Below are 12,178 nucleotides of genomic sequence, written 5' to 3'. Positions count from 1 at the left end.
AGCCCCTCATGGCTCAGAATGGAAGGGGTGATGTGGCAACTGGAATCACCACAAGGTGGGTGTCTTCTCCTACAGGGTTGGGTCCAGATAGAAAGGAGGCAACAAGGATCCCATTGTTACTTTGTTGTATAGGCAAGCCCTTGACATTGCTGCTGGTTATTGGTAAGGTGTTTGAAAAAGGTTCTGTACCCGCTTATAAATGAGAGGCTAATGGAAAATCAGTATGGGTTTTGTCCCAGAAAGGGTACTGAGGACACCGTACATACTTGCAGAGGAAGCCATCACTTGGCTTGGAGAGAAAGGTTGAGCTTTAAGCCATGCAGGCATGCAGGATACTTGAGTTGTGGGGTCATTAACATAAGATGATGTTCAGCCCAAAGAAGGCAAATGTTGCTTCTTAAATGTTGTTTGGCAGTGAGGCATCAGGTTTGTATTTCAATGTCAGGCCTTTGTATTAAGTATGTTCAATTTCAAAAGTACCTTGGGGTGTTTCTTGACGAGAAATTGTAGTTCAAGAAGCACCTTAATTACATCACGGAGAAAGCCTGTCGTGCCTTCTTTGGTATTCTACGAGTAGTCAGTCCGGATGGGGGTTTTATTTGTAAGACTAAGATTATCCTGTATAAGGGCGTGTGCAATGCAATTATGCTATATATTGCACCTGTTTAGGTAGATAGGCTAAAATTTAAAAACTATCGAAATATATTATTAAGAGCTCAATGCCTTACATTATTAACAGTAATGGGAGGTTACCATACTATTTCATGGGAGGCAATCTTGGTGATTGCAGGTGTGAAACCGGTAGATTTAATTGTGTCAGAAAAGCAGCAGCATTACGTTGCTAAGAAGTGAGATGAATTAACTTCAGAAAAATTTACAAGATAGTACAGCATGGCAATGCTTTTTATGGCAAGCTAGATGGGATTAGGCAGAGGGTGGGTGTTAGACGCATGATTTTTCCCAATTGTTATTGGTTTGTGGGGCGCCCCTTGGGTTTACCCTAACAAGTATGTGACACAATTTCTTGCTGGTCATGGCACCTTCTGAGACTGACTCTACCGATTTGGCCTGGTCAATTGGGGTGTGTGCCTAGATTGTGGATAAGATACGACGCATACCATGCAGTTTACAAATGTGCAAAATATGAACTTATGTGCACGGGGACTATTTGTCGGGTCGACATTAGACATCCGTGAGAGTTGGAAAAATCAAGCCAAATGGTTAATCGTTGAAAATTTGATCAGGTACCTGGCAAGAGAACAGATTGCTGAGGGAATTTAGGGTTCCGCTGTGGTCTTTCCTTGTTTTGGTTTTGTTGTTCTTATGTTATAAGGTTTGATGTTTTTGTAGTGTTTTGTTTATTTAGTTTTATTTTTATTTCTCGTTTTGTGTTATGTTATGGTTATGTGTTGAACTCAACTTTTAATCTTTTGGGTAGATAGTTGCATTATTAATTTCAGTTCTTCACGTCACTCAGTCTTGTTAAAGACTCGACACAGATGTGTTCTGTTTTAAAGACCATTTCGTAGTAGTAGGTATACTACTACTGCGAAACTATTCTACTACTACTATTCTCATCGGTAGATGAGAATATCACATGTGGTATTCGCATCGATGGCATCCTGAGGCAAGAGCAAGGCTGAGAGATGCCATTTGCTGAGGTTCTGAAGATGAACACTGGTATAGTCCATAGGGGCTAGGTACAGATGGAGAGGCAAGGCGGCCGAAACTGTCACATGAAAGGTGTCTTCCCCTATGGAGTCAGGTCCAGATAGAAAATGGACATCTTTCCTGATGGGGTCAGGATGGTCCAGATAGAAAACCCACCAGGTTGGTTTAGTGGTTAACTCATCATTGAAAATCAACTGATTTTGAAGTTGAGTTCTACCATTCAAATCCTAGTAATGGCAGTTACTTTTATATGGATTTGAATATTAGATTGTGGATACTGGTATTCTTTGGCTGTTGGGTTTCAATTAACCACACATCTCTGGAATTGTCCACCTGGGACTGCTCAAAACTACACTTCATTTATATTCATACATATCATCCATTCATCCTAGTAATTTGTTGGCGATGGTTTCAAAGGCTAAACAGAAAAAGAGAGGGTCCAGATAGTAAATATTGTTCAGCTATTAAAGAAAATACATGATTGGAAAAACAATTATTTTATTACCTTTAACTTTTACTAATCTTATTCTTCATTTCCACATAGGAGCACTAATTTGAATATATTTCTTAAGATTCTGCTGCCTGCAACTTCCCTTCTGGACTTTAGCCTTTGTTTTATCATCACCGCTGAACTTCTGGCCACTAAGAAATTTTTTTTTAAACATATAAATAGATAGAAATCACTTTGAGCTGAGTTCAGATTTTAAGGGTGATGATTGTGGGTTTTGAAACATGCTACCAGATTTTGTTAGCATGTAGCATGCAGTCATGTGTTGTTATGCAGCAACTTGATGTCAACATTGTTTGAAAAAAAAATTGTAAAAGCGTGAAATGGTGAATCATCTAACAGAATAAGTCTTCTCATTGATATCATTGAGCAAATCTTTATCTGACAGTAAATCTTTGAATATTGTTAGTGTTATAAAGTCTAGAATATACGACTGTTATCTCTAAAGTAAAGAAAGTTTCATTGCAAAGAAATTTATTCTGAAAACTTTATAAATATTTTTTATTTCTCTTAAACTACATACCTTATACTACTTCTCTATATAATCACCACATGAATTAAGTTATTTATTGTAGCGATACACCAGCTTCAATATACCCTCATCATATTCTTCTGCTGCCAGTCCATTTAGCCACTGATTAACAGCATTTTTAAATTCATCATCGCCCATGAATTGCTTACCACTCAAAAATTCTTTCAAAATCAATCAGCAGTACGCCAAACCAATCCCAAAAGACTGTGGCCATCAGTTTGTGTCCAAATAGCTGTGGCTTGATCTTTGTCGGTCTGGTTGGTGATTGAGGATGATGCCATTCACTTGACTGCTTTCTCTCTGATGTGTAATACGAAATCCATGTTTCATCACCGGTAACAATTGAATTAAGGAACTCATCACCTTTATTAAGGAATTCATCAAAAATTCCAAAGCAGATCATACAGAAAACCATTAGATTAGGTTTATTTGCTTTTTCTACAAGATCTTTGTTGCATTCATGACCAGGTTTTCATTGATCTGTAATTCTGTTAAGCAACCAGAAGAGATTATTTTTCATTTATTTTCACGCTAGTTTCTGTTATTTCTATTTTTGTAATTTATATTATTTTTACTTCAACTAAAATATTTTTATACATACACTCCATTTAATTCAAAATAAAAATTAAGTTGAAAGTCATTATTATTGAGTTCTATTATGTACTTAATTTCTTATATCTGGATTTGTGTTTACTTTGAAAAAGTAAATCACAATTACCAAATCTCATTGTAAAAGTGTTAGTAAATCTCCTTATTATAAAAACAAAATATAAAAAAACATTGAATAATATAAAACTCCCACAAAACACTTAACAGTATGACTTTATCCCTAAAAACAATTGTGTTTGCCCTGAATTTGAAAAAAAATTAATATACAAAGAAACTGAATACTGTTTGGTACTCTCAAAATTCTGTAAAACACAATTCTTTGCTTCAAACGCAAAGAAAAAATATTTAATAAATTAAATCCTGTAAAGAAAATTGAACTTTTTTTTTAATTTACTTGCCACAGGGCTGTTTCGGTTACAAAATATTAAATAGCAAGATAATGTTATTCTAAATAGATGTTACTTCTTAACAATTGAATAGCTTGCTTGTTTTTTCGAAACCAGTTGTTTGTTAAATTTTGAAATAGTTCGTGAAGAGTAAATGTTTGTAATTTTTTAAGTGTTTGTATTATTCTCCATTTTTTAATTATCATTATGTTTTTTTGATAAGGAGTGTTTAATAATAACTCATTGTAATGGTTAATTAATGAAATGTAAATTTTGAAAGTAAATAAAGGAAATAATTAGTAATAATTGGTTATCCAGTATTACTTAACGTACACAGTTTACACAACCAACAAATTGCTCTGCAGCTGAAATTGTTGTACAAGAAGATTTATTAACACTTTTACAATGAGATTTATTAACACTTTTACAATGAGATTACTTTTTTGGTAATTGTGAGAAAAATATAGGCATCTCTTAAATTTATTGCCCATCTTTCTTTATGAATGCTTAAATCTTCTATCCAAATCCAATTTATATTCTGTTATATTTATAATTTTTGAACAGTTTTCATAAGCTTTTGGTACATATCCTAGTATTTTTTCAACCCTGATAGCTCACGCCATCTGTTAAAATAGTTTAGACGAAACATACACTTGCTTACCGTCAAAAAAACTTAGCTTAACAAACTATTCAGTAAAAGATTCCCCGTTTGCCATTTTCTTGTATTAAAAGTTTTTGTTTATTCGGCCTCCAAAGGAGAGTCTTGATTACTTTGTAAAATTAGTGTTTCACTATTACTCAAAGAAATCAAGTAAAAAAATTAAAAAACTGTATTCTAATAGGTAATTACTCATTTTTCAGCAGCAATAAATAGAAAATATTGCTGTAAAATTGCGTATTTCTTTATTTTTTAGGTCACGTTGAAAAATGGGTTTTTTCCCATGTGCACTACTTCTGTTTGGATTTATATCTCAAAACAGTTTACAAAAAAATAAAAATAAAAAAAAAAATTTGGGTTTATTTATGTATGATGGTAATTGATTTTTATTCCTTTTTTAATCTGATGTTGGAGTACTTTTTTTATAGGTTAACCTAAAAAAAAAATATTGATTTATTTCTATGAGAATAGGTTATAATGTGTGTAAAAATAGATTAAGAATTATATCATTTTTTTGTTACAGTATTTTTTAGAAATTTTTTCATTTTTTAAATTTAGATGACTAATTTTAAATTTCATTAGAAAAGAAAAAATAAATAGTGTTGTATTTATTCCAGAATCTTATCTAATAATGCTTTTGGAAACTGATCTGTCAGTACTTATAACTAACTATGTGTGAAACAAACAAGTAATATGATTTTAGCTAATACCTTTTAACTATTCCTATTTTATGGGTGTTCAGTTTTGAAGATATTTGAAAATTGAATGAGATTGATTGTAAAAATGCTGCAGAATTTTTTTAACAGAGTAGTTTTGCAGTCGACAGAATTATGACAATTCTGATGACAGTATTGATAGTAAATATATAAAATATTTTAAAGCTCTATGAAGAAAATCATCTGAGTAGAAAACTTGAAACATGATCTCTGATAGACACGTATTTCTAGTTTCAGTACATTGAAGAATAGAATTTGTATATTTTGAGAAATAACATAATAATTTTTTACAATCTGACTTGTTCATTCACAGCAAGTCTCTCTATGACAAGCGTTGCAGAGTGTGAATACTGTAAAAATTGCTGTCTTTACATCACACTTTAAAAATATAGTAGGCTAGTTGTTATAAACTTAAATTTTTAAAAAAAGGCTAAATTTTTTCATAAATTTGTACTGTGTGACATAACACTTATGACTTTATATAATTTGTTTTATGATGTTTTTACAACCAGTAAAACTAATTGATTTTTTAATAATTTTTCTTTTTTTGTAAAAATAATGAAAAATAAAAATTTGGTAAGGTGGTAATAACTTTCTACTTCGTCAATGAATGAAGGATTAACTTTAAAGATGTGTATACAATTCCTGAGAAAGAACAACAAAATTGTTGCCAGATTTTTTAAATGAGTTGATTTTTTTTTTTTTAATTTAAGTATGATGTATGTACAGTTAAATTACTTTTTATTGTTTTGTTAATAATTTTCTTTTATATAAAATTTCAGTCGTTATGGTCTGGACCAGGTCCATCTCCTTTGGAACGTTTATTAGAACAACAGAAACAGCTGAGAGAAGGGCCTACACCAAAGGGAGGGACTTGAAACATCCAATCTCCCAGAGATTTAGAGATCGGAAAACGAAGAAAGAAAATGAAAGAAAGGTATAACAGACGGCATAAGTATTATTTTATTACGATATCGCTGGGGTTACGAAATTCATTGCGATTGAAACATCGATCCTTACTTTTTATTGTGTTTTAAATAGTAGCAACAACTAAATGGGCGGTAACCGGTTACCAAATGAAGATGGAAACAGCAAATAATAGTAATAATATTATAATTACACGATCACAGCTTTATGACTCATAATCGTTGATTATAATTATTTTGATATTAATATTATAATGATAAATATAATTACTACTACCGTACAGAAAAGTTTGAAAATTAATAATTGTAATATTAATAATTACAGTAATATCGATAGCATGTTTATAACATTTAATTTTAATGAATTATGAATAATTAATTTTAAGTTGACAAATAAAGTACCATGAAAATTTAGAACATAAATTTAAAAAATAACATATTGTTAGAATAACTGACAATAAAAGTGGTATCACAATTTTATTCTTTTGTTTTTATTGTTAATTGTTTATTTATTTATTATTTTATTTGTCTTAACACCATCATATTGGTATTGTATTTAAAATATTAATATTATAAGTCGTTATAATTTATTTTTATTTTTGTCATTTTATCACTGTTTGCAAGTATGCAGTTTTGTTTTCAGTAAATGTAAATCATTTGTTTTTTTTTTTATGTGTATGGAAAATTGTTTGTAATAATATTCAAGTTGCACATCAACACTATGTCAATTGGTCAAGTCATTTGGTCTCATGACTGCTGTGAACAAATTTTTAGATGTAGTGTTGTAAAAAATTTCAGTTGAAAATTCTAATTGTGATATTTTTATTTTTTTTACTTGTAAAACTACATTACAGTTATATAATCTGTATTTATTGGCAGTTTTTAAAGTTTATTTGCAATATTTGCTCGACAATTTAATATTTTAAATTAATTATTTTTGTTAACGTTTATTTCCTTCTTTTTGTTATCCACAATTAAATTGTATATTTAAATGCTATTTTTATTCTCTCATTAAAATGTATGATATTTTTTACTTTGTCTTTACTGGTTATACTCGGGAAATTATTTATTCTAAATACTATAATGTTACGTGTTTAAAGTAAATTATATCTGTTATTTGGGATGCTCTTCCGCTTACTTTAATCCTAATTTAAATATCATTCTCCTAAGGGATGCTACATCGCCATAAAATTTTAGATTATTCAGATCGGTAATTATTTTTTTGAGTTATTTTCAAGTTTATGTTAGACCTTTTCTTGTATAAAAAATTAAGATATTTAATGTATATTACATTCATCTTCAAGAAATCTGTTTATTTTTAATTAGTTTTTATGTTGATCGTTAGATTGTCTACAATTGATGGATGATTATTGAAAAATATACCGACTGCAAATTCAATATAATGCTGTCATCCTACTTGTATGATCAATGTATTAATTTTATAAATATATATAAGCTTTAGCTGTATCATTATATCTCTTGTGTGTGCTGTTAAACAGCAGGTGATTTATGATGAATAAAATTTGTTCGATGGACCTGTTCTCAGCTATTTTGTTTTAAAAGCGCACAGTTAGATTGTGAAAAATGATCATAAGAATTAATTTTTGTAGCTTACTTCTGTCTCTTTTAGTTTTATTAATCGTTGTAATAAGTATTATGATGATAATTGCTGTTATATGAGGATACTTCAAATCTAAAAATCATTTATAAATTTCATTAAGTACAATCAAAACCTGTCAATTCTCACTGATGTCCCTTTTTCTGTAAAGTTTTTTTTTTAGTTGTGAATGTTTCTTAGTTCCAGCCAAAAGAAATCACTCGGTTGTTCAGCAATACTTCATCATTATTACTAAATCACGTCAGTGATCAATATAAGTGGAAAAAGTGCAAAATTATTATATTATTATTAATAATAATAATGCACTTTTTATTTAGTTTTAAGGAAGTTCTGTTAAATAATACGATTTCAATCCTGGAAACACAGTGGTGATGATCTTGTTGGGAAAAACTTTTTTGTGTTTTTCCCTTTTATTAGGTGAATAGTTTCTTATATTTCTACTATATAGTTTTATCTCATCAATTCAAGAGCCTGTGCCTCATCATGTATCTTGATGTAGATTAAAAAACCTTTCCTTGCATTTTAAAAAAGGGTCAAGTCTATGGTAACAGCTCCTAAATATTTTTCTTTGTGCTGTGATGTGATGAGATGGGAATCAATTTGTACCAACATTTCTGTGCTAAATTTTTCACATGCAAAATTTACTTAAAACTATCCATGCCGATCGCTAACTTTTACAACAGTTATATAATAGTCGATAGGTGTAAACAGTCTCATCAATTTTTTACGCATCAGTAGTAGTAATGTTTATGTTCTCAGTCGCCAGATTGTTAATTTTTTATATGCTGTCTTTCTTTACATAATGATTTTTCCTTTCCTGATGATTGTACATTTTTGCTTCTGATAAATATTAATTCCAAAAATTGTGCTTAAAGTCTCATAATAAAAACACATGACATCTTTATTCAAAATAAATCTTATGATAATTTATTACAAAATTTATTTGGCACAGGTCACATTTTATATTTAAAACTAAATAAATTCATATTTGAGAAAATAAATATTCATATTTAAAAAGTGGCACACAGACTGCATTCATTGAAAGTTTTACCAGAGTGAACGTAAAGAGAATATTAAAGAAATAGAGTAAAGAAATAGTTATTTTATTATTTTTTTTTGTAATAAAAAGTCTAAATGATTTTACATGTCATTAATGATGATGATGATGACAATAAATTTTTTTATAACAAAAATTGTTTAACATATAATCAAGACACTGTTCAGTTATATGTAATTTTTGAAAATATACACCACTACTTGTTACCAATAAATATAACTGATTAATGGTTGATACCAGTTATAATTTTTGTTGAATATCATGAGATGGATGAAATTTGGATAAATTAGCAGAGAAATCATCAGCAAAACATGAATTTGTTTAATCTAAAACTGAAAAATAATTAAAATATTTATACATTCTTCAGTGATGGTTTGTAGTGATAGCCGAGTATTTCTCAGTGATGGTTTGTAGTGATAGCTGAGTATTTCAATTGTGCTCTTTTATTAGTAAAGTTATAATTGTACTCTTAGAAGATGTTATTAGTTTGGTGCTGTTCTTTAATTTTTTTTGACATTTTTGTGATTTTCTGAGTATATTTATTTGTATACATGAATTAATATGCATCAAATCTTTATTGTTTCATCGGCTAAAATTTTAATGTACAGTTTAGTAAAGAAATTTTAACGGGAAATTATTTGTACCGATTCATTTCTAAAGATATCCTTATTTCTTCCTCTTCTTTCTTTTATTTTAAATAAAGTTTTTTTTATTTTTGAAGCTTATATTTCTTGAAGACTGATAATCTGTTTACATATGTAAGCTTTGTTGAGTTTGGAGGACGATATTAAATATATTTATTTAAAAAAATACTCTACAGAAAGTACATTAATAAGTCACAAATAATGATATATAAGTAGTACAGAAATTGGGCTCGTGAAACAACAGGATTGCAGTATTTTGGTCTCATGACATTGGCCATCTTGGATTTCCCCCTCTACTCTGCTATGAGCCAGTAGAATTACAGGAATTTAGCTCTGCTCCTCTTCCTCCCTTCGCTAAACTCTGCCCTTCTGCCATCTTTGATGTTGGAAACCAGTGGGATCATAGCATTTTCAACAAGCGACTCCTGCCATCTTGGATCCACCTTCTTAGAATTTCCCTTTCCCTCACAATGTTACCAACCTAATTTTTTACACAGCTGTCAACCTGGACTACAGCAAGTCGCCTAGTTAGTTGGGAAAATGGTATGAAAGCTCACCATGACATCTCCCGGACCGTTAAAGCTAAATCTGTTATTCTACATAAACCACAAAAAATTTAACATATTTCCCATGTATTTTGTTCATTAATTTGAATCGTTTAAATACTTGTTTATTACTGTGTTTGTATAATATAAATAATAAAATGAAAGATGATGTAGAAGCTTAACAGTAAATTTACATCTTCGATAGAACAGCATTCTTGTTTACTCGGTTACATAAGCACCGATTAAAGCAATATAAATGTCCAGGATAATACACAAAAAGAAATTGATTGTATAAAAATTTGGTTACGCAAATGTAAAAATAATTTTATTGTATGATGTTTCAATTTCAGTGTACTTATTATAAAAAAATAAAATTAAAATTTCTTACTTAAAAAAACAAGTCAATATCAAGTAGTTCTACAGTAACATAACCTTACTATTTTAATATAAAATATGTTTTGGCATTACAGATGACGTGTTTGTTTTTTAAATTTTAGGTACCAATTTTTTCCACTAACAAATTAAATGTTCTTTGATGCATTCTGTAAAAAGACTGAAATCTTCCAGCATACATATTCAAGTTTTTTAAAGACATTTAATGAACCCTTCTCATTCATATTTTCTCCAGATATGAATGCATTGCAAAGCACAGTTTTCTGCGATTAGGATTGTTCATCTTTTATAAACTACAACAATTGGTACATCATCATCCTCAGAAGAAGAAGAGTTTGACAACATTCTTGTAAACACAAACATTCTACAAATGAATCGGTTTTTTGTGCTTTTAATAGCAATGTTACATCACACTCATTTTGCCACCATAATTCTTATGTCACTTTGGTGGGATCTCTACTAATAACTTACTTTTTAAATATATTGCTGAGCATGATACATTAAATAACATTCGTGAAGATTTAAAAAATTCTATATTCAAATTACTGAATATGCTAAAACTTTTTTTTTATTTTTTATTTATGACTCACAATTTTTTTTAAGTTAATCCTAAAATAAAAATTTGAGAAAAAATCTAAATTGAGATATCTAGTTGCTCAATTTCAAACATAGGTTACTACAATCTCATGCTCTGTCGCTTAACTTCAGTGAGATCTACAGGAAGTAGTTTATTAAATATTGACTTAAGGCTGATAGTATTCTATTTTTACTTCTCATTTAAAATCTTGATTAAAATATCACTCTAAAAATTGCTGAAGTAGCCGTTCTCCCAATATTATTTTTCTTACAGACAACATACTATTAGCTGAAATAAAGATGTTCAAATCTTTTTTTTTAATTTTAAAAAGAAGTATGCATTTATGTAAATAATAAACGAGCCACTTAATTTAAGAATAAATTAATGTATGCAGTTAGATTCAAGACTGTTGTGAGAGTCAAATGCTTTTTTGTCATGACATTAAAGATTAACATTTTAAATTATATACAGAAAACAACAGCGTCTGTATATTGGAGTAATGTATAATACTGTAAGCTTTATGTTTCATAGATTATTACAGTGAAAAGAGGATGCCAATACATTCTGATCCTACGAATGTTATAATCATTCTATGAAACCGGTTTTATAAAATTACAGCTCAGTGAGGGACATCCTGGTTACTCTTAAACCAGTATATGATAAAATCACCAAGTTTGTGTGTTTTATATAGAGACCAAATCGCTTGTGATGTCGAAGAAAATGAAAATAAACGCGAACTGAAACAATGAGAATTAGATTTCAATGATCAAAGTAAAATGACAATAAAAATGGAGTACACTATCGACCAAATTAAACAAAATAACAGGTAGTCCAGTGAAACGCGCTTCAGAAAATGTCATGTCTCATCAAGAACAATAATAATTTTGAATTCATCACACCAAATGAGTTTTTAAATTTTTTTTTGTATTTGACATCAAGGTGAGTGAAAGATAAGTTAGTGTACGTAAAAATGGAAGTATGTGGGTGTAATACATTAGATTTTTGCTCGATAGAAAACAATTTAGAATAAAATGACAAATTATTAAAAGAATTATTTTAATGTAGTTATAGAATACCAAACTGAATACCAACTGAAGATGTGGGATGTTTGAAAACCAATTTTTGGAAATTAATCTGGTAAGTTTAGCTTATCTAATTTATGGGTTTTGGTGGTTTATATTCATATAATATTAAATATATATATATATATATATATATATATATCAAAAGTATAAACAAAATTCAGCACAATCCACCAAAGCACAGAATCAGTAAGAGCTCTTTCCTTATCTTATTTTCAAGTTAATTAAATTTAGGCAAATTAACATTGACTACATA

At 29.4% G+C, this 12,178-nt stretch overlaps 1 protein-coding gene across 4 annotated transcripts in view; it reads left to right on the top strand.

The window, feature by feature from the left end:
* The window catches only part of LOC142327904 (nonsense-mediated mRNA decay factor SMG7-like), a 78,366-nt gene extending 70,825 nt beyond the window's left edge, over positions 1-7,541 (top strand). For all 4 annotated transcript variants that reach the window (XM_075371266.1, XM_075371263.1, XM_075371262.1 and 1 more), the window contains exon 18: positions 5,863-7,541. In XM_075371266.1, the coding sequence (XP_075227381.1) occupies positions 5,863-5,958 (96 nt within the window). In that variant the 3' untranslated portion in view covers positions 5,959-7,541. The remainder of the gene's footprint in view (positions 1-5,862) is intronic.
* Positions 7,542-12,178: the final 4,637 nt, after the last annotated feature.

This window comes from Lycorma delicatula, chromosome 7 (genome assembly GCF_047948215.1).
Source record: "Lycorma delicatula isolate Av1 chromosome 7, ASM4794821v1, whole genome shotgun sequence".
Classification (NCBI taxonomy): Eukaryota; Metazoa; Arthropoda; class Insecta; order Hemiptera; family Fulgoridae; genus Lycorma; species Lycorma delicatula.
The sequence above is the reverse complement of the archived record's forward strand: the minus strand, read 5'-3'. Positions and strand labels throughout refer to the sequence as shown.